This window comes from Scleropages formosus, chromosome 2, assembly GCF_900964775.1.
Source record: "Scleropages formosus chromosome 2, fSclFor1.1, whole genome shotgun sequence".
Classification (NCBI taxonomy): domain Eukaryota; kingdom Metazoa; phylum Chordata; class Actinopteri; order Osteoglossiformes; family Osteoglossidae; genus Scleropages; species Scleropages formosus.
In genome coordinates, this window is record NC_041807.1 from 12,646,766 (window position 1) to 12,672,136 (window position 25,371).

The 25,371-nt window shown below is 42.0% G+C and overlaps 1 protein-coding gene and 1 long non-coding RNA gene across 2 annotated transcripts in view; one reads left to right on the plus strand and one right to left on the minus strand.

Annotated features, from left to right (window-relative positions):
• Positions 1 to 5,330, minus strand: part of LOC108931590 (uncharacterized) — a 37,328-nt gene extending 31,998 nt beyond the window's left edge. The window contains exon 1 of the long non-coding RNA XR_001965927.2: positions 5,027 to 5,330. This is a non-coding gene — a long non-coding RNA (uncharacterized LOC108931590). The remainder of the gene's footprint in view (positions 1 to 5,026) is intronic.
• A 5,055-nt stretch (positions 5,331 to 10,385) lies between these two features.
• mkln1 (muskelin 1, intracellular mediator containing kelch motifs) lies at positions 10,386 to 25,369 on the plus strand. Its single transcript, XM_018747558.2, has 18 exons — positions 10,386 to 10,477; positions 13,177 to 13,246; positions 14,389 to 14,531; positions 14,877 to 14,965; positions 15,152 to 15,261; positions 15,414 to 15,606; positions 15,907 to 15,984; positions 16,176 to 16,241; positions 16,374 to 16,486; positions 17,282 to 17,494; positions 17,615 to 17,836; positions 18,139 to 18,268; positions 20,284 to 20,431; positions 20,547 to 20,661; positions 20,744 to 20,883; positions 21,150 to 21,252; positions 21,555 to 21,609; positions 21,846 to 25,369. Exons 1-18 carry the CDS (start codon positions 10,386 to 10,388, stop codon positions 21,965 to 21,967), a joined length of 2,202 nt encoding a protein of 733 aa, XP_018603074.1. The 3' UTR covers positions 21,968 to 25,369.
• The last annotated feature ends 2 nt before the right edge of the window (positions 25,370 to 25,371 follow it).

Consider the following 25,371-nt stretch of genomic DNA (forward strand, 5'->3'; position numbering starts at 1 on the left):
ATTTAACCAGATTATAATAATAAAACCAACATTGATCTGTTATAAAAACTGTGTTTTACTCAAGCCCTCCTGGTAATTTCTTTGAGTACTTTAAGTTTCATAAAAAAAAATTGTTTTCCCAGTTACTGACAAATTAAAACTGAAATCTGACGTAGTGTGACTAAAATCTCTAAATGATATACCCCGAATCATACATGAATTCTCCAATATCACACTTTCCATTCAGACTGCAACACTACAGCAAAACAACGCAGCAGAAAACCACTGCAATTCTCCGCATGTGGAAAAACTTAACGAAGCCAAAGGAACGATGCAAAATGTATCGAAAAGGAATACCCTGATTCTACAAAGTTTCTAGTTTCTGCGAAGTCCAACACTATTTCATAAGGTGATATGGAACAAATTTGCTTCAAAGTGTCGCTCAGCACTGAAGCATCCTGCAGATGATGGAGGAACCATATTGAGACAAACCAGGGTCCTCAAGTCAGAGATGCTCTCACCATGCTCAACAATACTATCTTGTAGTCGGCCCCTCGGGTGTCTAGATGTGCTAGCCAGAGGAACTTTTCCTATAATATGTATCTATACCTAGGATAAAACAACAGAGATGACAAAAACAATGCTTTTTCCAAAGTGGTATTTTTCTCTTTTGCATTTCATTACATTTTTCTGTATTTTCATTGTGTCTTTATTTTCTTGCATTTAAATAGAGTAGCATGATGTAGTTATTTTATATTTCATTCCATTGCATATAACATATCTTCTGTATTTCTCTTTATAATATGCTGTAAAATTTTTTAAGAAGAAAATCACTTCTTTGTATATGTGCTCTTTTTTCAGTTTCACTAAATAAACATAATACCTAACAAATCTTAGTGTACACACTTAATATGTTTTTAGCAGGAATGCTTTAAGTGTTAATTTTAAGTCATTAAGCATACCTTTTGTTGTCTGCGTCACAAAAAAAAATTAAATATTATTTATAAGTATATACGATATATATTACTTACATTAACCTTATTCTCTCTTATTTTGAAACCTTTCTGTTTGTCTTGGTACACCTGTGTTCTCAGTTTACAGTTTTAAGAACATCACATGTAGTTTCAAAAAAATGTGTTAACCACAGAGGACAAACTTAAAGCTCCTTAACCAGTGCCTTCCCCGCACGCTAGCAAATCAAATTTTTATGCAGAAGATGTCAGAGACTACTCCTTGTCACTGGACCGCAGTTTATTTTCAACAGAACGACAAAATAGCCACTGACTCTAAGGTGGCTGCTCCACTGTGGTTATGAAAACTCCAATATCTGAATTATGTAATACTCTCTAACCCCTCCCAAGCATGCAGACCAGCGGACCTCCATCTGTGCTCTGGGCATTCTCCCAGCTGTAAAGTCTACGCTCTCCAACTGGCCCGACGGCCTGCACCAATCACAGACGGCAACGGAGGAGGGCCTGCGACAAGCAGACCAGCTGAACCAATCACAGCTTTGTAGAGGAGACGTCCCGCTGGCTGCACCAATCACAGCAGACCATGGGAGATGCCCTGCTCTGGTCAGCTGTGTCACCCATGCTCATTCATTCTGTTTTCGAACAACTCCTGCCTCCTGACAGGGTGGAATGAGGCTACTATAGAGGTACAATGATCATTTTCTGCTGGTTTAAAACATACATTCGTGTTCACAAACAATTCTGCCAGGAGCCATGTCACTTATAGAAAGCTGAAAGGTGTAGTCCAAAGCAACAGCGATTTTGCCACCTTCCCACAAAACAGGGAGTCTGCATGTACGTATATGAACCCTTAATCAGCATATGTCCAGAAAATTGCTCCATTTTAACTCCTTCTACATTTTCCATGCATGACATCTTTTTTGTAGGGCGAAAATAAATTATTTTTATTTAACGAAAACATAGTGAGGGCCTACAGTAATTTTATGGATTACAATATCAAGTCTGGCAATGTCAAAGGTGCCAGCAGATCTATACTATCCTGCCCAGGATGCCCTACATCTCTGCTAAATTGGGAAAGTATGGAAAAACAGACTGTGGAAACTAGCAGCAAACCTTAATCAAATGTGCAAGCAACATAATTGCAGAATGTATATTTACAGTACTCAGGAGCTTTAATGAATTATAATGCTGAGTATAAAAAAGTATGTATGTATGACCAATAGCCATACATGCGTAATGTGGAATACAATAGTTGAAAATACTCATATATTATATGGATATAATACAACCTGTATATATCCCTATATATTACCGTAATAAGGTATTGTAGGTTAATTGTTAAATTATGGTAAAATATGTAAATTTAAAAATGTGCAAACTAAAATGACACCTTTTACAATTTCACACTATATGCACAACTACATACAGCTCACGCATATTTTTCTCATACTGTATGATGTGGTTTAAAATGCATTGGACTCTTTGGGCCTTTTTTCAAATGCGTACATCAGAATTTTCCAGCCAAACATCGCACTGAACAGCTCTAGGTAAATTTCAATTTCAAGGATAGAATGGTTGATGACGATTATAGTTGATATACTGGTGGCCTTTTTTTTCCTAAAATGACTTTCTGCAACTGTTTACTATTACGTATATAGATGTGCCACCTTTTCAATTCCATCTTGCAGCAATCACTTTGCATGGTTTCCAACACAAGGGAGGAATGAAAAGTGGTTTACTAGGGCCTTCTTTCACACATACAGTATCTAGAGGGGCAGTGCAAAGACAGGGAGAAATACACAAACCCCATACAGCCAGAGTTGGGCTTGAACCCAAGACACACTGGGCAGCTCAAGACCTCGAAGGGTATTATTACCGGAGCAATTCAATAAGCAAGTACCTTGATCAAAAGGGGCACAGCAGAACAGCAGGTAAAGCCGATGCCTTAGAGTTCCCGAGCTGTTTGGTGGACATGAGTTTGAGTCCACCTCAGGATGTGTGAGGTTTTCTGTTTTTCCCTGTGTTTGCAGTCACAGACATGTATAGAAGCAGACACTCATAAACCTCTGTTCCTCCCTTGCCTAAAAACAAAAAGTGGTCGTCTAGAGTTCACTTGACACTTCCACAAACCTTGATCATGGGTACTAGAGGAGTGGGATTTAAACCTACAACCTTTATATTTCAATGCAAACATTGTCACCATTATGCCACTTGCTATTCTCTCGGTACACCCTTTCAAAACCTGACCCTGTATCCTTCTGGACATAACTTCAGCTCCCTAACTAACACATGATCTGCGCTTCATGGCTGTGTGGGAAAGGAAGAGGAAATGGCCTAATAATGACTGTGTGTCTTATTAACTACGCAAAGTCTGCATTAATTGTGCAGTGTGCTAGATGAAACTAGTAAGCCTTGTTCTGTTTCTAATTTAGGCTCCAGGTGCCAAGTTTATACATGGGCAGTGCTCACGATATCCTGTCTTACACTACATGTCAGATGCTCAGTTTGCTGCCTTTCCGAGTTGCTGCAAGAATGAAACGTCGCACATTATGGGCACATTTCTGCAACTACTCCACTAAATTCAGGGGGGGCATCCAAGACACGACAGACACTATTTAACCTCACATATTACATTGTCAACATTTTCTTAATAAAATCGTATTCAGCAGAGTCTTTGTGTCAGCATTTTAATTAACAGAAAAAAGGTCATCTTGAGCAGATCAGTACAAGGTGAACGCAACGTGTGATTGAGGTGTGCTGTTTATGAGGCATGATGATGTGCAAAGTGGGCTGTATGATATGCCATGATGTAGACTGCAGTGTGTGATAGGTGATGAGTAACGCGCAACGTGTGGATAAGAGCAAGCTTGGACACGTCAGTGCAAACCGAATGTGATGTGTGATGTATGATGTGCTGTGTGCAATGTGTGATGTGTGAGCAGGAGCTCCAACCCTGGGTACAGGAATCTTCCTATTGCTTGCGAAATACCTGTAACTTCATACAGTCCAGGATCAGTCCGGATGGGTCCTGTTCTGCAGTAAACAAGCAACGGAATGGCTAAGGCTCATAAAACAGAGACACCCCTCCTCCGAGGCTACACCGTGGTTAACGTATTAAACTCGGCGCCGATGCATGTTACATGTTCTTGGCTATGCGGAAATATTACTGAATGCAGAAGTCGGGGTTTGAAGTCCTTGACGTGTTCAATATTTTCGTGTTCTTTCAAGGTAAAACCTCGAAGCATAAACCTTACGTGTAAGTGCAAGAGAAAAGAGAAGAAAAAGGAAACGCGCCGGGCGGTGCGGGCAGCCCTGTCCTGCGCGCTCGAACGAGGACGGTACTGAAATAACAGCGCAACTTGTGAGTGCGCGTCCGCCGCAGGGCGGTGCAGGGAGAGCGCGCACTCAGCCCCGCGTCTCAACTACAGGGTGACTGAAGAGCGATGAGCGATGAGCGAAGAAGAAAAACAGTCAGTGGGAGGGTTACAGCTGGATTGCAAAAATGTAAAGCATCAGAGAGAGGCGGATGATCACCTGCTCACCTGAGCACATCGACATCACTACAGCGGCTCCGCGTTGGGGGCTGTCAGTTAGTGTACAGTACAGGATTTACATTCTGGATTTAAACTTAGACTTCTTTTTTTTAATAAAAAATAAAGAGCAGAGAAGTCAATGTGCACGGGAATGAGAGCAGGCGCGCGTCGCCTTCACTTCTTGTCTGAATTTCCATGTGCGCAACATGGGCTGGAATGCGGACATTGGCGAAGCCCGAGTGTTACAGAGTGACGATGTAACAAATAAAACAAATCGTGTAACTCCACATCTTCTGCAGCGCACAAAACATGGCGCAATTCGTATTCTTAGCACGATCGCCGTCTGCTACTTTCCTGAATTTCCTTAAATTAAACATATATACTGTATATTATACATAGTATGTACCAACGGAGAGATGACAACCAGTATCAAATACAGAGGTGAAGTTGTGTAAGGTGCTGCTGAGAGTGCTGGTGTCGGAATAAAAAACGTATGACGGCGGCTCGAACCCCCGGCCGGGCTCTATAAATAACTTCACTTACGCCTCGCGGGACGGGATGGAATGGATTCCGCTTCCCGGTTCAAAACGCGATAAAGACGCACTTTCGCTCTTTATCTTCCTCGTCGGAGAAAAAAACGGCGAAAGCAGGTGCAGTCAGGCCGTGGCCGAGCGGTGCCTTTGGGTGGCCCGCAGGGGGCGGATCGGCTCGTCCCGGCTCAGCGTCTGGCTGCCAGCGAAAAGCATGTTTACAGCGATTGCGTAGTTTCTTCGTGTTTTCGTGGCCCCCGGCGCACTTCGCTTCTCGGTTCCTGCCGTTTCATCACACCGTGTCCATCATGTGACAGCGAGGCCTCGCTCTCCCCAAACTTAAAGGGACCTCCCACGTGACCGTGTGAGGACGCGCGCCCTGTCGGTGATGCCCACGACTCGAGTGGGTCTAGAAACAAGAAGACAGCAGCTGAGCAGAAGAGGTGTCTAAGGAGAAGTCGGCTTAACCCCTCTCCCCAAAAAATATCAGATATCACGACTGATCTCACTAAATAACACGAACCTCTATTCTCCCGAAGTCTCTTTAAAACAGAACGCAGAGCAGCCTACTGAAGCCGCGCGCACAGTGTATGTGGCTTATAAAAGCAAGTAGTATTAACCCTTATTTAGCTGAATCCGTTCTCCAAGGTGACCTAATGTTACTTAACAAACTTTGCAACGATTTATCGGTTTAAACATCACGGTATTCTTACTGAGAAGTTGGGCTCTAATACTGTACCTTAAATACACAGGAGTGGGATTGTAACGGGTAAACTTCAGGCTACAGAGTACACAGCAGCACGAACTGCTCTGCTACCCGCTGCCCAAACAGACAGACTTAAAAGGGAAAAGTAATATTTTAGTATTCATGGCACGGCGGCCCTTTTAACGTGCGCATTCAGTCTTTTTATAGATGCTGAAAGGGTCTTCGGTAAAATATAAAATTTAACACACACATCGCATACCGCAACATTGCGGCGGGATCGAGGCGAGAGCCGCCTGTAGATGACGAGAGTCCCGTTTTAAGCGAGTGAGTCCGTGTCCATGATGTCAGCTGCGCAGAGACTTAGTGAGTCACAGCCGAGGATTGCATTAGGACTTCCATGACATCGTAGTAATTACATTCAACAATGAATCATTCTTTACCGGACACCGAAAAAACACCATTATAATAATAAAGACAGGCAGTAACAGGTGAGCTGTATTATATATATATCGGTCCACCTTGGCAAAATAATGTTTCTCTTTCTTCTCTTAGTATAAAATATTTTCAAAACCCTTCCTCTGGAATTTTATTTGCATTGATTTATACATCCCATGTATTTGTGTGTGGAGGGGGGCTGTTTTTTATATCCTGCTAGTTGCATTAGACCATAGACGTTATTGCAATTGCTTTTACAAAAATGTTTTATCTCAACACCGCCAGTATATTTCTAGATGATGGATATAACACACATTTACTCCCGTCAAGGGTGTGAAATGTACAGAAAGAGAACTAGTTCGGTGAGGAAGGTGCCGGACAAAAAGCTCAACTGCGATGCAGTCCCATTCATGCTGAAATCTGCCGGTGGGCACAATACGCGGGCATTCATATTCACACAGTCATGCATACAAATACACACACAAACACATTCACGTGCACAAAAAATAGAACAATTAAGATTTGAGCCTATTCCTGAAATCTATATTTGGAAGAGAAAAACACAAATGAAATAGAAGAAGTAGATCATTGGGTAGTAAACAGTTTAACGCTTAAAGGCGGGAGACGTGGTTTTGACATGGGTTCGAGTCCCCATTCCTGCTATACTACCGTTGAACGAAATCCTTGGGCTGAAATGCGATCTCGAAAACTGCCCAGCTAAAGCAGGATAGAAATACCAGGTAGGGTACTGGGCAAGGGTTCCCCATCCCAATAGAAGAACCCATCCTGGAATTCCACCTCCCGCTGTAGCACCCTTGAGAAAGGGTCTTATCCTGAACTGCTGCCATAGAAAGTACCCAGCTGAATGAATGGATAAAATAACTGTAAGTCGCTTATTATTGCAGGTTGCTTTGGAGAGAAGCGGCAACCAGATAAATAAATGTAAAAGGTAGCTCTCGTGCATCGTGTGTCTCGCAGGTGTAGAATCGTTTTTTTTTTACATCAATATTCTTTTCTGATTGTTTTTCTGACTTGTCATTTCATAATGAAAGGAAGATGCTGCTTCAAGGGCAGATGAGCCACAGTTCAAAGCTGCTGTCGACAACGAGTTATCTTATGATCAGCAATAATAAACACTGAAAGACGGAGGGGAACATTAAAGTTCTAGTAACTGATACTCGAATACATTTGTCCTAAAACAAGCACAAACAATCTGAAGAGGCAGTCTAACCTTTTCTCTTTAATAACTCTTGCGTTATGGGAAGAGTATTACTGTCCTGGTAGAGGAAAAACAATTTTATAATCAAATAATATTTCATATTTTGCCAGAGCAATTAAATTATAATGATCTAGTCAGCTACTCAGTGACCTCATACCGGTGATAAAAGTTGAAGAAGCAAACAAGGACCTACACCTTACTGTGGAAAAATGCAGATGTCCTTTCTTAGTACCTACAATAGCTACATTCACATTTATAAGGAGGGACAGAGGGAATGGGATGGGCCAAGGGAGACGCCCCACCAACCGTTTAAGTAAACCTTAACCCCCCCCCGAATATTTATTTATAAGTCCACTGTTTATTTTTTGGTCCTCCTAACAACCTGGCACGTTGTTATGCCTTTACCAGCATTCAGGGGTCTGCGATTGTTCTTTTGGGAAGCTAGAACATTGAAGTGATTTATCAGAACATTGGAGAAGATAGTGTTTAGTGTGTAACATAATACTGTAACGGCGCTGAGGGGAGCTCATATAGCTCAGTGTAAATAGTTGTTATTAGTGCCTATTTCTGTACACAGACTTGTGTTCTGTTCTGATTGGTTGCTGTATTGCTTATGCGTAGTTTGCCACGGGGGGAATTCTGGGGAGTTCAAGGGGTGACCCCCTAACCATTGTGCGGGAAAGGGGGGCTTAGGATGACCTGGGGAGCTCCCGCACTGTTTTAAGATCGTTTAGTACTGCTTGGAGCATCACTCTTAATACGGGTATAGAGAAAAAAAAAAAAAAACATGTACTGTATACGGTCAATAAAGAGCATGTTCCTGTTATCCTGACTTTTGAGGTCCATACCAGTAGTTTTCTGGGGATTGATATAATATTATAGTATAAAAATTAACTGCTGAACTGTATTATTTGATATAAAGCTAATTTATTTCCTTTAGTTTATACACATTATGCATACACTGTGGGCCATCAAAATGAATATTTGACTCTGTAGCCCCTTGAAAGAATGAGCAAAAACAATAAGTTTGAGACATCACGTAACTTATGCTTTGATCATCGCCGGTGGTTTACAGTAAATTAACATCATCGTGTCAAGTTTCGAGTCCAGTCAGCACACGACATGATCCGTCATGCTTTAAATCGAGGCGCTTCCGGAAAACACACACACACACACACACACACACACACACACACACACACACACACACACACACACACACACACACACACACACACACACACACACACAGGGAAGAGGAGCAGCGCTACCACTGTCCAGAGAGGCGCACTTTTTTGCGAGCTGCAACAAATATCAAATACATCGTGGCGTCGTAGTTAGAACTGCTTTAAACTCAAGGTAGCGGGTTCGAATCCCACGTCTAGTTGCGGTACGCTTGAAGCAAGGTACCTAACCTAAAAATCACCCATTTGTATAAATGGGTAAATAATTGCGAGTCGCTTCGGAGAAAAGCGCCAGCTACATGAATAAACGTAAGTTGCTCAAACATGCTTTGGCCATACCGGCCAAAAAATCCGTCATGCCAGTAAAGCACACTGCACTGAATTTAACTGAGTTTAAGTTAGATTGAACTGACCTGCGATAGGTGACTGTCATTCACCGACAGCTCATCGCTGCACAGCACATTGGGTAGGCGGTGCGTGGACGTCACTGACGGTCCGGCCCGAGGAAAGCGATCGTACACGGGCGGCGCCCTTTCGGCGAAGAGCCGGCAGAACTCGCAGCTTCCCAGCCAAAGACCCTGCTCTGTACTGTAAAGCTTTCGAACAGTGCACTATGCAATTAAATAACGCAGTGAATCTTTCCAAATAAAACTATTAGCTGAACAACTGCTATAAGCATTATTATTATTATTATTATTATTATTATTATTATTGAGGAAGAGGAAGAAGAACAGGACATCAAGTGCCTTTCTTTCCATTCTTTCTTCAAAAAAGAAAGTAATGTCCGTATTTCTCCCCCATGCTCTGCCCCAGGAGGTCTGCAGCCCCCAGGAAAGAGTAAATACGCGGCCGGTACACACTGAATGACCCCCAGCTGGGCGAATCGGCGCGGATTACATCTCCCCTCAACAAAAGAGCCTTTTCTCTCCTGCATGGTGGGTAAGGGGGCAGTTCCTGGAGATAATGAGGGGGTCCCACGCTCGAGTTCGCCCAAATATCGGGAAAAGCGTTTGCTTCAATGCTTTAATGTATAAAAGGAAAAATTAAAGAAAAAACGTCCTTCCTTATTCACCTAAATAAATTCACTGAACCATCATTTTGTTTTCCGTGTCTCCAAATTCTGCTCCAGCGCAGCTGTACTCGTTAAACAGCGGCCGCAGCAAACCTATAGATTAATGTAAATGAAAATTAAGATTTTTTAAAAATCGATTCAATACCTACAACTGACTTCGATTTTAAACTCACGTCTGTTCCACAACTAAAGACAATGTAAATTAAATATTTTGTTCAATTATATTAAATAACAGGCAAATAAAAAATACATTTGCTTTATTTCATTATAAACAGCTGTAAACTAGTAAAGCTATTTTTCGCCTTCCCGAATAGTTTTATCAGACTCAAGAATCCACTTTTGTACTCTTCTTGCGAGAAAAAAGCTGGCTCTTCTAAAGCATTTTTATACTGTGTATTAAATGAGTTTTCCGAACAGGCCATCAGAACGTCTCTGACACGAGACATGCTTTTCACCCTCAGTGTTGTTTGCACAGAGTGAGAGTAAGCATTCGCAGTGTACACCTTGCAGAGCCGCGACACCTCATCAAACTTCTGTTGGAAGCTGCACACCTTTCATCTGAGGGCACTAAAGCGTTGAGATTCCTGAAATTTCAGGACTGACCCCGAGCGCCGAAACGCCTAGAGCGGCGCATGTGCAAACTGAGCCGAGCCGAGCAGCGCCCTGACAAGGTGTACTGTCTCTTTAAGAGCTGCAACCCCGCCCCCTTTTCCCGCTACACCCCTTCCCCCTCTCCCACTCTACGCTGCTCTTTATATGTGCGACAAGATGGCGGCGGGTACGGAGAACAGAGTGCTTTCCTACAGTGTCTTTAAATGGAGCTCCTATTCCTCCACTTACTTGCCTGAGTGAGTAACGCGTCACTCGCCAACGTGCTGTGACTGTGCGCGGTTTGGCGGCGAGGAGTCCTGCTCGGTGTGTGTGCCGGTGTGACAGCGCTCAGCTCCCGCCGGGCCCGCAGCTCCTCCTCGGCCTCTGCGCCCCGTTTGCCCGGCCACCTCACGGACGGACACACTGTCTGTGCAGGGGTCTCTCAGAGTACCGCGCCGACAGGGGTCTGGAGCGAGTTCCTTTCGTCCGTTAGAGAAGGGCTGAGCAGTTAGAGGCAGTGGACTAGCAGTGAGCTAAACTTGCTATTTTCTATTGGGCCTGTCAACAACAACAACAACACAACAACAAACGGCGTGTGTCAGGAGGTCCAGCGGCTCTGTTGTGCTCGTCGAGCTCCGGTAACTAGCGGTGAAGCGGGGTAACATCCCGGACAAACAGCGTCTCGTTAGCGAATCGCCAATCCAATTGGGCCTCGTCAACAACAGCCTGGTAGTGGCACAGCCATGATCGGCAGAGGAGTAGTATGTCCAGCAGCAGCTAACTGTGTCACTCTGTGTGTGTGTGTGTGTGTGTGTGTGTGTGTGTGTGTGTGTCATTCAGTGCTGCTTCAGGTTTCAGCACCGGGCCCTGTAGTTACCTGTGCGGGGTAGCTGGGTGGTATGGTAGAGGCACTGCCTCTGGACCCTAGGGTTGCAAGTTCGAATCCCACCTTGCAGCAGAGTAGTACCCAACTTGGGAGGTACTTACCCTAAATTGCTCTAGTAAAAATGACCCAGCTGTATAGGTAAATGTAACTAATCTAAGTACCTAACGCTGTAGGCCACTTTTGGAGAAGTGTCAGTTGATAGAATAATTATGGTATGTGTGTGGAACTGTTCCTGATAGAAGGATGGGACTACAGCACAGCTGCTGTGAAGGATTCCTTGCGCAGTGTTTCTCTCTCACAGGATGCTGTTTTCATGTCGATCTCTACTGTACCATTACCCTAAGTGACACACTTGTCCAAGGCTATTTGTTATGAATGACTTTTACAGTGGTTTACACAGCAGGGTGTTCTTACTTTATCAATTCAGGGTGAGTACCCTGATGAAGCATACTAAAGCAGGAGTGCATTTGAACCCAGGGTTTTGAGACAAGGCTACCTGCAGACTCAGCAATAATAATAATGCTTATACGTTTCTTGTGATTTGCATGTTGTTGAATTTCTTGGACACTCGGGTCTTTAAATTTCATGTTTTTTTTCTTCCTTCACTCAAATGCGATGCTGTATGACAATGTTTCGGACTGTTTGAATAATATTACTTAGGACATGAATTACACGGGAGCTCTGGTTGGTGTATTCCCTGAAATCTTATAGAAACTGTAGCTGCTGATGCAGTAGAATAGTTATGGAATCAGACCAGTTTTTGTGCTCTTTAAGACTATTGGAAAACCACGCAAAGTGTGTTGGTTCGCGTCTTTGCTGTAAACACCAGAGTTCCTCATTGCTCCTGGTGCTCTTAACTGCCATGTTGTTTACACATCACATTATGTTAGCGTAAAGCACGAATGTTACATTCAGTGTTATTGTTGTAATCGCTTCACTGGGCACCTCTTGTACAGTTTGTAGTAAAGGTGAATGTGTTGACTGGGATCACAGGGCTAATGTTGATGGGCTCCCTTATTGTTACTGCTAAGTTGATTTTTTTTTTTTTTTTTTTTTCTTTCTTTCTCTGCTGCTGGAGGTAAGTTCAACAGCCTCTTATCGGATACAGTTTCTTCGCTGAAAGTTGTCTCTTAGGCAGATCTCTTAAATTTTGTACTATGGCCATAGAATTGCACACAATGTGACAGTAGCAGTGGGTAGTGCTGAAGCATGACAGCACCTGGCCTGTGTGGTAGGGGGTAGGTTCAGTCCCTGCTTAGTCTGGAGTTCACATGTGCTTTATGTGTTCATGTGTATTTCCTCACAGTTAAGGACAGGTGCTTCAAGTGCATTGGTGACCCTAAATTGCCTGTCATATGCTCTACTCTATAAATAGGTTAATGATTGTAGAGGGTTTATTGAAGTGTATCAAGCATTATAAGTCTCCTTGGTTAAAGTTGTCAGTTAAGTATTGCGTAGTAATACATGGTAATCATTGTTGCTTTGGAGAAAAAGCTTTCCGCTGATTGAGAATAAATAAGTCATTCAGTACAGTATTGGCACAAAGGGCAGTAGTTTTGCTAAATATAAAGTAATGAAAGCTATTAATATAGATGCTACAGTATTTGGGTGTAAGGCAAAGTACTGATACTCAGCTAAATCCTGTGTTTTGGTGCTGTGTGGTAGACATTGTAACATAAATATACATGTAATATACATACAATATACATATGTAAACATAAATTACATACAGTATCAGCCAAAAATCTGAGAACACCTGCTAGAAATTAGTGCCCCCCGAAGATGTTTCACTAATTAGTTTGACCAGGTTATCAGTTGATGTGCCTTCTGAGAACTTCTGCAGTAATTCTTAGAGATGGACACTTGAGTGTTATTTGCTTTCACACTTATCCAGTTTGTCTCATACAAGTAATATGTGTGTGTGTGTGTTCAGACTTTTGACTGGTGGTATAGCAGGTATTTGCTCCTGTGTATAAAATGGTCTGATGGAAATTCATCACACCAGGTAAATGAACAGTTTCCCTACTTTAATGCTGTTCATTCAACCTTGCTCTTGTTTTTGTTTTTCAGGAACATTCTGGTGGACAAACCCAATGATCAGTCTTCCAGGTGGTCATCTGAGAGCAACTATCCTCCACAGGTAAACAGTCCAGCAAAGCTGCACTTTTCTTGCAGCTCCCTGAGAGTTATGGAATTCATTGACTTATTTCCATTACTGCAGTTCACTGTCATTTGAGCCTGGTGCTGGTAAACTCTGTGTTTGTGGGGTTTTATTTCACCTGAGGGCTACAGTGATTTTGCTTGACTGAATTAAGCTGTTAGTCAAATGTTTTGAACAAGGGTGGCACGGTGGCACAGTGAGTTCCGCTGATGTCCTCTCGCACCACCTAGGTGCTGTGAGACGTGGGTTTGATCCCCGCTCAGTCTGTGTGGAGTTTGCATATTTTCCCCGTGTCTGTGTGGGTTTCCTCTGGGTGCTCCGATTTCCTCCCAAAGACATGCTGTTCAGGTTCCCCCATAGTGTGTGTGTGTGTGTGTGTGTGTGTGTGTGTGTGACAGATAGCCTGTGTTCCACTGATGTATGGATGAGTGACCCATTGTAAGTAGTGTGTCTCTTAGTGTAAGTCACCTTGGTGAATAAGGTGTGTGGGCTGATAACACTACATAGAGTTCATTGGAAGTCTCTTTGGAGAAAAGTGTCTGCTAAATAAATAAATGTAAATGTAACAATTAAAATGTTAATTTTGAATGGATTCACAGCAGGGCTCAGTACAGTTTTAAACAGTCTTCAAGTAAATTTGTATTTGAGAAATATGTGTGATATTGAAATATTACCATATTTTTTAATCTAGTAGTCATTATTTATGAACAGCTGCTAAGTTAATTGTTCTCAGCTTTTTAACAATAATGTTTAAATAACTGAGTAATCAAAAAGAAACCCGACACAAATTTATTCTGTGTTGCTTGAGGGTAGGTCAAAATGAGTGAAATATTCTACTGGATAAGCTCCAATAATATTTTAGACAAATTTTCTCTGATATTGCTGAAAAAGCATATGGAGCCCTCCACCGCCATGTTTAGTTTAGAAATTTGAAGCATGTCTCACTCAGTAACTTGGCAGCAAATTAAAAATGGTAAAACTACTAATGTTACCAAACACAAGCATACATGTGGTTCACCTTCACCAAAGTTTACAACCCATATTGTTGTTATAATTGTAATGTTCCGAGGACATCTTTCAAGGCTTCTTACTGTGTTTTGTGATTCTTCTGGCTGTTGCAGTACTTAATTCTGAAGCTGGAGAGGCCAGCAATTGTGCAGAGCATCACATTCGGAAAGTATGAAAAAACTCATGTCTGCAATCTGAAGAAGTTCAAGGTGTTTGGTGGAATGAGTGAGGAGAACATGACTGAACTGCTTTCTAGGTGAGTCTGGACAGCTGCCAATTTTGCTGAATTGGTGGAAAATGTCTAACAGTTTTCTTTTTTGGGAGGGCTGAGTTTGCTTCTTTCTGTGGTGACCACCTTGGCTAAAAGGTTACCATTGTATGAAGAGCCTAGACAATTGCTATTATGATGAGCTCTTGCTATGCAACATCCTCCTGAATGGTTGTATCACTTGCAGCAACTCGTTCCTTCGTACTTTTTTTAGGTCTTAAATTGTGAAATGGATAAATTAGCATGCTTTGTTATTGGTGAGAAAAGTCTTTCAAATTTGTAATCCAGCAAATATGTTGTATATAAATGAAATACTCTGCTGTTTTCTCCCAGTGGCCTTAAGAATGACTATAACAAAGAGACATTCACTCTGAAGCATAAAATCGAGGAACAGATGTTTCCCTGCAGATTTGTGAAGATAGGTGAGTACATTTTGTTCAGGAAAGTATTTTGTATGCCTTCCCTAACAGCATTACGAAACTTTGCAAATAGTTAAGAGCCACGTCTGCACTGGAACAGACTGCAAGCTTATTCAGACTTAAGGGCTGCTATTATCATGTTATCCCTCAGGCTGTGCTGGTGTTCACACTGTTTCCCATTCCCCCCAGTGCCTCTGATGTCGTGGGGGCCAAGTTTCAACTTCAGCATCTGGTACATTGAGCTCCATGGCATCGAGGAACCAGAGGTTGTGCAGCCTTGCCTTAACTGGTACAGCAAGGTAGGACTGGGTTCCTGTCCTGCTGTTACTGTTGGGTGGTGGTGCTGCAGTGGAGGTCTTTGGGGCACAAGTTTTGGGGCTCATGTTCAGCTATGTAAAATGAAAGCTATGACAGGTCATTAGGTGACCATAATGTTGATGTGTTCCAGTAGTACCGTGAACAGGAAGCAATCCGGTTGTGCTTGAAGCACTTCCGACAGCATAACTACACAGAAGCCTTTGAGTCCCTGCAAAAGAAGACACGTGTGGCCCTGGAACATGCTCTTCTCACTGAGCTGCATGACCGACTGGTGCTCAGGGGTGACTTCCAGGCCTGCGAGGAGCTCATTGACAAGGCTGTGCGAGGTAACGCAGACATGGTACTAATTTGAAAGGCATGTGGTGCAGAATTGTGCTTTTTGTGTGTGTGTGTGTGTGTGTGTGTGTGTGTGTGTGTCTGTGTAAAATAGTCATACTTTGATAATTGGGATAATGTTTAGGAGTGCTCGCAATGAACTGGTGCCAATTTACACTCAGGTGTGGGGGTTTTCACACTGGATTGGTCGTCTTGGATGGCCTCAAGCTTCCCCATTTTCTTCTTCCATATGCTTCTCTGAGTTTTCTGTCCTCAAACTCATCTTCAGTTGTTTCACTGTTACCTTTCAGATGGTCTGTTTAACCAATACATCAGTCAGCAGGAGTACAAACCACGGTGGAGTCAGATCATTCCTAAAAGTAATAAAGGTAAAACTGGGGGGGAAGTGAATATGCAATGTTGGCTTTTTTTAATTTGTATTTTGTGCCCCTAATGTTGAGGTGGGGCATAAAGCCACACCAACAGTGGTCAAAATATTCTGCATTGCTTTTTGTCAGTGCAACTTTGTGAAATTGACAAGTGATCTCTGCTCCACTAAAGAATGATTCTGTTTTGCCAGGGGATGGAGATGACAACAGACCAGGGATGAGAGGAGGACATCAAATGGTTATTGATGTTCAGACAGGTAAAAACAGATTGAATGGTACACAGTGACACTGTGCAGTTCAGCTGTGAAGGTACAAATGTATACACATTTTTGTGCGTGCGTGAGAATGAGAAAAGACATTTTATCTTTGGTTTACTTATGTTCTTGCAGAAACTGTGTACCTCTTTGGGGGCTGGGATGGCACACAGGACCTAGCAGACTTCTGGGCTTACAGCGTCACAGAGAACCAGTGGATCTGCATATCCCGGGACACAGAGAAGGAGGTACAAACAGATGTGTGCGTGCTCACTTTGTCGCACACATACATGCAGGGAACGTGAGATGTTTTTGTTATACTGTACTTTCATTTTGTTCTGTGAATCTCTGCAAAGTGAGAGAGGATATAGTGTTCTAGAATGATTTCCATAATCTAAATTTCTCTGTAGAAATGTACTTGTGAACATGTATTGCACTCCTTTACACAGGTAAAGTCAGGTATCTGTTGGCCTAGTCTCTTTTGGTGGATTTTGAGTGCTACTCATTTTGATTTTTCTGTAGCTCTATATAAAGCACATTTGCTGCCTTGTGACCAAAACGTTGCAAATTGAATTCCCAGGATAGAAACTTTTCACCCTTCAGCAAGGAGAAGTTCAGTGTCTTTCACTAAAACATTTTGCCTTGTAAAGCCTGAATCACAGCTTTTTTTCAGACTAAAGCAGCGGTTTATCATATGTCTAACACGATCTTACTAGAGCTGGTCTGTGTGCTTGATGTTTACATTTAGTCATTTAGGTCAGATTTTTCTCTTAGTGTTAAGCAAGTTAGAATGATTGACCCAATTATACAGCTGGGTCATTTTCACTATATCAGTTTAAAGTACCTTTATCAAGGCTACTACAGATTACGGTGAAATTCAAGTCCAAAGGTGGCAGCTCTAACCACAATGCTACCTGTTGCGCGTGTGTGTGCAGATGTGCCCAAGGAATTTCAGTAACACTGGATAGGCTGATTCTGAAGAATTCGAGCTGTGATTTACTAATGATCGTGGTGGTTATCACCACCATGATTTGCCCCCTCAGAGTGGACCCAGTGCCCGTTCCTGCCATAAGATGTGCATTGACTCCCAGCGGCGGCAGATCTACACGTTAGGTCGCTACCTGGACTCCTCAGTGAGAAACAGCCAGTCACTGAAGAGTGACTTCTACCGATATGACATCGACACCAACTCATGGACACTGCTCAGTGAAGACACAGCTGCTGATGGAGGACCCAAGCTTGTGTTTGACCATCAGGTGAGCAGGTGCAGCCACAAAAAAGGAAAGTAACTATTAATAAATACTGAATGCTGAAGAAATACCGAGCCTGATTTGTAGCAGAGTATAAAGATTTCTTCCCTCCTGACCTTCCTCCAGATGTGCATGGATTCAGAGAAGCATATGATCTATGCATTTGGTGGACGCATTTTGACATGTAATGGGGCGGCAGATGACAGCCGTGGCTCGGAGCCACAGTTCAGCGGGCTGTATGCTTACGACTGTGCAGCTGGTACCTGGAGGCTGCTGAGAGAAGACTCCTGCAATGCAGGCCCCGAAGACATTCAGTCTCGTATTGGTCACTGTATGCTCTTCCACAGTGTGAGTCTCATACCTGTTACTTTTGGCTGGGGCAGCACTGGTGTGCTGTTTCACAGAGCAACACAGGGTGTGGTGTCTGCCAGCATAATATTTGCTTTTTTTTATGGCTGTCTTCTCACTCTTGCCTAGTTTTTTGTGTGTAAATTTCAGGAGTAGTGGAAATAATTTGCATAACTGAAGTGTTTACTTTTAGTTTTGTCCAGTCTAATAAGGGGATTTTATTGATTTTACTATTTGGGAAAAATATTAATTTAATTTAAAATTTTACATTTCCTAAAGAAATTTTCTCTTCATTTATTTAGAGAAACCGTTGCCTCTATGTGTTTGGAGGCCAGAGGTCAAAAACATACCTGAATGATTTCTTCAGCTATGATGTAGATGGTGATCATGTGGAGATCATATCTGATGGAACCAAAAAAGACTCTGGCATGGGTAAGTTCTACATGGCATAAACTGCTGGAAAACCCATCTTTTATTACTGTTAATTGCCTATTTTCCCTGCACTTGTATGTGGTATCATCACCTCATGCCCAAACCTTTTGATCTATAACTCAAGGGATGCTCCCTTTTTGGTGGGGTTGCATTGCAAAAATGTTGAAAAATAAGGCTGCAGTCATAGTTCTAATGAACAGAGTGATTCAGGATAATGGAATAACTGACTGAAGGCTGCAGGCTCATCTGAAATTAAGTCCACAAGTTGCTGTGTTCTGTTTCATATGCCGGCTCAGCCAACACCCTTATTCCCTACAGAATGGGAGTCAAATAGTGATGAAGACTTCCCAATGACTTTGTTGTGCTGGAAAGAAGGGAAAAATATTTCCTGTGGCTAAAGAGCACAGCACAATGAAATGCAGGCTGTGTTGGTATTGTCTGGTTCTGGGATATGAAACATTAAGTAAACACCGAAACTTGAAATATGTTTGTCATTTATGTTCGTGATGTGATCAGACGCTCCAATTTGTGCAGTACTCGGTGTGTGACACTTAACACAAATAAACCACATGCAATGGGGCAGGGCATGGTAGCTTTGTTTTTGGATCTGAAGTTGAAAATAAGCCTTTTTTTTTTTTTTTTTTTTTTTTTTTGTAAACAACATTCTGCTTAATAAATCTTTTAAAAGTAGTGAGTGAAAATAGTTTTTGACATGCTTACTTACCATTTGCTTTTTCCCAGAACAGTCACCAGGTAATTATAGATATGAAAACCAGACAAATGCAGGTGTGCATCTTTCTCAGGGGATTTGAACCCATGGACATTTGGTGCCTGGACCACCGCTTCACAGAAGTGGTGAATGAAACAATGAGGTCACAGAAGGTTGTAGGGTGCATCCTGGGTCAGTATCACTGTTGTAACCCCTGAGTTGTCTCCAGTCCAAGTTGAGTTGTATAAGCAACTTGCGTAACTTGTGGATTGTGTCAGACATCAGTGTTCCTTTAACAGACAGGGAAAGGACTATTACTGCGGAGCTATGTTTACTCACCCTGCCCCCTTCCTCCTGCTCTTCCTTTGACGCAGTGGAGCATGTTGTCTGATCTGCATTTCCCCTATAAATTGCTGGGTGCATTTTAGGCCTCTTGAGGAAGCCATGAGATGATTAGAGTGGTAGTATGCTTTTCATTAGCTTGCATCCAGTTCACTTGCACACCAGACGCCCATGTTAGTGTGGCGGGCAATCGTCCGTGTCAGCCCGACTCTCAGCTGTTCCTTTACCTGGGAGTGACAGCCTACTGAAAGTGGTCTAAGGTTTGAGTCCCAAGCAACTGTTGGAGTGTTGCAGGTGTTGCAGGTGTTGTAGGTGTACTTATACTGGCCAAGTGTGTCAGTAGGCATTTCTCCAGGGTGCCCTTAGAAGACGAAAACACTGACCTGATATGTAGAGTCTCGGGTGAGATGAGAACTTTGATGCGCAAGTCTTATTTTTCTTCTTTTGGTGTATTCTGTACTACCATGATAAAAGCAAAGAAATATATTCTGCACTGATTAACTTTTCTGAGTCTCAACAGGTGTGACAGTGAGGTATAAATAGCATTTTTTGCCCCTTGGTGTGACCCCACTCAGAGAAGGAAGAAAACAAAAAGGAGAACAGTATATGATTTGGCAGGAAGGAAGCTGTGGGCTCAGAAAGCACTGGCGTAATCACTCTTAAATGTTTACCTCTACTCACATCTTCTCTACTCCACTCTGCAAAATAGCACTGCTTTCAAAAACTCAAACTTAACACATCTTGAGGAGTGGACCACAGCTCTTGCCTGGGGGAAAATTGCATTGATTTAATAACATCTTGGACCAGTCCACCCCATACCAATGTATATCTGTGTGTGAAATTTTCCTCCCTTTGCAAGAAGGGTTCGGAAATGAAACTCAGCATTACGTTGTTCTGCTTTGTATACCCTGCACCTGTCAGTCAGTCTTTTATTTTTCTCCTACCCCCCCCTCCCACTCCACAGTACCAATGACAGGATTCACCCAGCGTGCCACCATTGACCCGGAGCTCAGTGAAATCCATGTCCTCTCAGGCCTGAGCAAGGACAAGGACAAGCGGGAGGAAAATGTGCGCAACTCCTTCTGGATCTATGACATTGTTCGCAACAGCTGGTGAGCCAAGGGGCAGCTCTCTTCTGAATTTGTGACTACTCCTGTGTCTGTTGACTGCACCAGGTTTTTGCTAATCATGTGACACTTCCTGTATGTGTGCGCGTGCACCTTCCAGGTCATGTGTATACAAAAATGATCAAGCTGTGAAGGAGAACCCCACCAAGGCTCTGCAAGAAGAGGAGCCATGTCCGCGGTTTGCCCACCAGCTGGTTTATGATGAGCTGCACAAGGTCTGTGCCATGCCAAGCATTGTCAAGCCCTCCAGGCTCTCCTTTTCAACAGGACTTTCCTGTAATTCTCCTCTACTTGCAGGTGCACTACTTGTTTGGCGGGAACCCTGGTAAGTCATGCTCCCCGAAGATGCGCCTGGATGACTTCTGGTCCTTGAAGCTGTGCCGACCATCAAAAGAGTACCTCTTGCGGCATTGCAGATACCTCATCAGGAAGTACAGGTATTGCATGAGATGTCTTCAGCTTGATGGGCACTGACATCTAGTGACCATGCCTTGGCATTGCAGTGCTTATTTGTGCTGCATTGTGCTTTCCAGTAGCTGTTGATTTTATTTTATTTTTTTTTTTATTTTGTAAACTAGGTTTGCTACATGCTGATGTGTAACAGTTTCTCATGTAGCCTCAAGCTCTCAGGACCTATATAAACACACTGAGTATACAAGTGGCTAAAACTCGGCTCAGGTGCCTGTGCTTGGTTCTTCTCCAGGTTTGAAGAGAAGGCCCAGACTGAGCCCCTGAGTGCACTGAAGTATCTGCAGAATGACCTCTCCTTGACAGTTGACCACTCGGACCCGGACGAGACTAAAGAGGTGAGCATTTTCTGTGAGCTGTAATGCTGGTCAGGCCTTATCCTGGGCCAACACAACTCTGACTGTCATTGTGCAATATTGCTGCACTTTTATGTTTGTTCCCTCTTCAGGTTAATTGTGGATTGGGATCTTTAGTAAATGTGGCTGGCTTAATGTTTATTGCATGCAAAAGAAAAAACTAATTGAATAAATGCAAATAGATTGCTTTCTCTATTTTTGATGTAAGAGCAGAACTGTGTTGACAACACTCTGTCAAATGGAGTATTTCTTTGACCACCCTAATTCCTTTGTTTACTGTTCAGTTCCAGCTTCTTCCTTCTGCGCTCTTCAAGTCCAGGTCTGATTTCATCCCTCTGGGTATGCGTTCCAGGTTGTTTCTTCCAGAAAAACTCATACTTACAGGTGCTCAAAAGAACAGCTTTATAAGAAGCCTGTACCATCCCTTATTGGCCCCCTGATGAGTAGTGTAAGATTTTAGAAATGCTGCTGTTTTGTGAGTTTGCCTCAGTCAGTAACAATGAGGGCATACTGCTGTCCAGGCAGTGTGACCAAGACCTTGTTGACCTTTTGGTTGTGTGGTTTTCATATTCTAGGGTTCTCTGATGTAGACCAGACATATGCTCAACGAACTCAGCTTTTCGACACCTTGGTCAACTTCTTCCCTGACAGCATGACCCCACCCAAGGGTAATCTTGTTGACCTCATCACCCTCTAACCACACCCTTTTAGGACTTAAGCAGGAGTGTGTGTTTTTTTGTTTTCATTTTTTCCCCCCTCCTTTTCCCTAACACTATCTGGCTAGTTGAATGCAGTTGCACTACTGCTCTTTGCCACTGTTGGTTTACCATCAGCAAAAAGGAATAAGGATTTAACTTCTGGGGGATTGTTTGTTGGGGGGACAAATTAGTTTTTTTGTTTTCGTTTCTTTTTATTTTTAAATTTAAAATGCACTTGAATTGTACACATTTATTTTATCAATGCATTTATATTGCAGTTGTGGAATAAATTGATTCATTGCAAATATTTTAATTTTTGTGCTGCTTTGCATTTAGCACTTAATGTCATGGGCTGTGGGATTCAGTTTGGATGTGTTGACAATGTGGCCTTGGCTGTTCAGAGGCTGCCGCATTTCCCACACTTCTGCTAACCTGTGATGATGTGCAATTGTTGGCTGTTCATGTTTGTCCTTAGCAGCAAGTATTAAAAAAAAAAAAAAAAGCAAAAATTGTCCCAGAATCCATATCACATTGGTTAATTCCAAAACGTTACTCTCTGATTTTGAACTTCATCCTGGAAAAACTAGAAATGATTTTCATCCAGTCTTGATAAGGTAGTGTTTTAATTCTTGATGTGCAAGTTTGTTTGTATTAGCCAACCAATAAAGGTGTGTGTGTGTGTGTGTGTGTGTGTGTGTGTGTGTGTGGGGAGACAAATACTGGTGACTAATTAAAAGACCAAAGAAATGTGGGTTTACATAGTAACTGGAAAAGATTTGTTGCAGAGATCTTTTGAGTGTAGTGGCCTGTCAGTTTCAGAGCTCTGACTTGGCTTCTTCTAATCTTCTGTGGTACATTTCTGCATGTGGGTGATGAAGGCTACCCCTTGAGGTGTGGGCCTGAAGGCCACAGCACTAGTGCCTGGAGTTAGCACCAGGTGCTTGGCTTTGTTGGCCTTGCTCTTTACTTTTCAAGCACTCGACTAAAGGAAATAAGTGGTGTGTTTTTTTTTTTTTTTTTTTTTTTTTGGTCACAGGTGCGTAAATGTCTGCATGCCCACATTTACATCATGTCTATAATAAGAATCTCAGAACTTAAAGAATAGTACATTAATTTTAGTTCGGCTGTAAACAGAGCTGTTGTGCATTTTTATGTATTCCATAGCTTTATTTTTTATTTTTAAATCGCACAACTAATTCCTTTGAAGATGAAAAGGATTCTTTGCAAGTGGTGGTTTAATATATTAGTCTGCACATGTTGATACTATAATCATCTTAAATGACAAAACTCCAAGGTTACTTCAATTTCTTGGGCTTTGGACTTCAATTTAGTAGCTGGTTTCACCATTTATTAGAAAATATTGCAAAACCAATTGCAGTTGAAGTATCACAGTTTTGAGGAAATTAAATGCAACCCAGCCCAATGAAGTATTTAATGTATGTTAGTTAAGCTTGTTAGGAAAAGTTGTGTTCATGTAATAGTAAGAACTCATAACGAACATTGATGTTTTCTGTATGGATGAAATGCTGACATATTAATGTCCATCCTTACACTAAAGCATTGTGTTAATAGGAGATGATCTTTTGCTGTTCTGGATAGGGAAAGTGCACTTTTAAAAGCAGCTGTGCATTTCTGTTGTAGCACTATGTGTTTGTATCCACTCAGTCTAATGGGATGATGTTTTGTGTCCATTCAGTTTGGCTGATAGGGTGTGTGTGTGTGTGTGTGTGTGTGTGTTTGAGCGTGTCTGTAAACATTGGCCTTATTGAGACAAATCATGGAAATTCTGCCAAATCTAACAACCTGTAGAGAATTGTCTCCTCTTGAATTTCTATTATTCTTTGGTTTTTGCTCATGCATTTTTCCTTGGGAGTCATTTAAAAAGGCTATGTCTCAAAGCATAATACAATGATCATGCTAAACAAAAATGAAATTACACTTTTATGAATCTGTCAGATGTGTAAACTAGTGGGAAATGTTTACTTCTTGGTCTCTTTCCTTCCTTCCTTCCTTCCTTCCTTCCAGCCAGTGTATAAATGTTAAATTGTATTAATGCTCTCAAACACAATTGGCAACTTCACGGTGTTTAGTGAGTAAAACTATACCAGAAATATCTGAAGTGCTGAAAATAGACATAGTTGTAGTGTTCGCTGTGTCACTTGCAAATGTACCACTTTATAGGTGACTGATACCCCATTTATTTGCTTTGTGTGCATATATAGTGAAATCAAGGTAGTCCAAAGTATTGTGTGGGTATCTTGTCACCTGGGGTCAGTAGTGTGCATAATTTTTTTTTTTTTTTTTTTATATCATACAAATACATTAAGTTGCTATCTGGGATTATATTTTAAGATGGCAGTGGGATGGCAGGAAAGCACCTTTTGAATAGAAAATGCCAAATATTACACAAGGAAAGAACTAAATGTAATTTTTTAAAAAACAATATTTTTCTCCCCCAGTTTTTTTTTCTTTCCACCGTGCTGCGAACTGGTACTCTGGTTTGTAAACACTACTCTGTGCATAAGTGATTGTGTAGAGGATTGTAGAATTTCCTTGTATGTAATGTACATAATGAATAAAGATTGTATTTTGTTCAGGTTTTCTTAAAACAATGGCAGTTCTGTGTTTGTGTGAAGCTCATCTACTATAGTGTATTTACAAATCACTGAAATGGTGCTAGAGCTTCTTTAGTTGTTTATTGATATGAAAACATTGTCATAATACAAGGAACATTTATATGCACAAACTCCAGTGTTTCTGACCTCTGTTCTGCTGGTTCAGAAAATGAACCGGGGGGGGGGGGAGCTTTCAATGCCTTTATAGAAACTCAGAAGAAATTAAATTCTAATTCAACTGTACAAAAATACTGAGCACTATAGTATCAATGTTGATTTGTTTTAAGGTAGAATATCACAATATTATATTGTCTAATCTGCTACAGAGAAAACTGAGCATGTGTAGGCACTTGTCTGTTTAGTTAAGTATATAAAACACAAGTTTACATGCTATACCCATACAGTAATGTAGACAATGGGGAAATGTGATCATCTCTGATGCAATACCTGAAATTTAAGTGCACCAAAACATTAAATGGTCAAGCTGTTTAGCTCACTAGCCTGTGAATTAATAGTCTTTGCTTACTTGCCTGTCTTTTCTGGTTCAAAAGCAGCATCAATCTGCTGTTCAGTGATGCATGTCACTCTTAGGTTGCACTGCATATTACTTGCATATATCTACAGAAATCATGCTGCTGTCTGCTGGGAGGTCAGTGTCAATCGCTGTGGAATGTCTATGGAGTAGTTCTACTTTCTGACTAAAAAGCTCGTGAGCACCGTGCATTATATTTATTCATTTTGCTGATGCTTCTCTCCAAAGCAACTTACAATGTTCAGATACCAGCAAT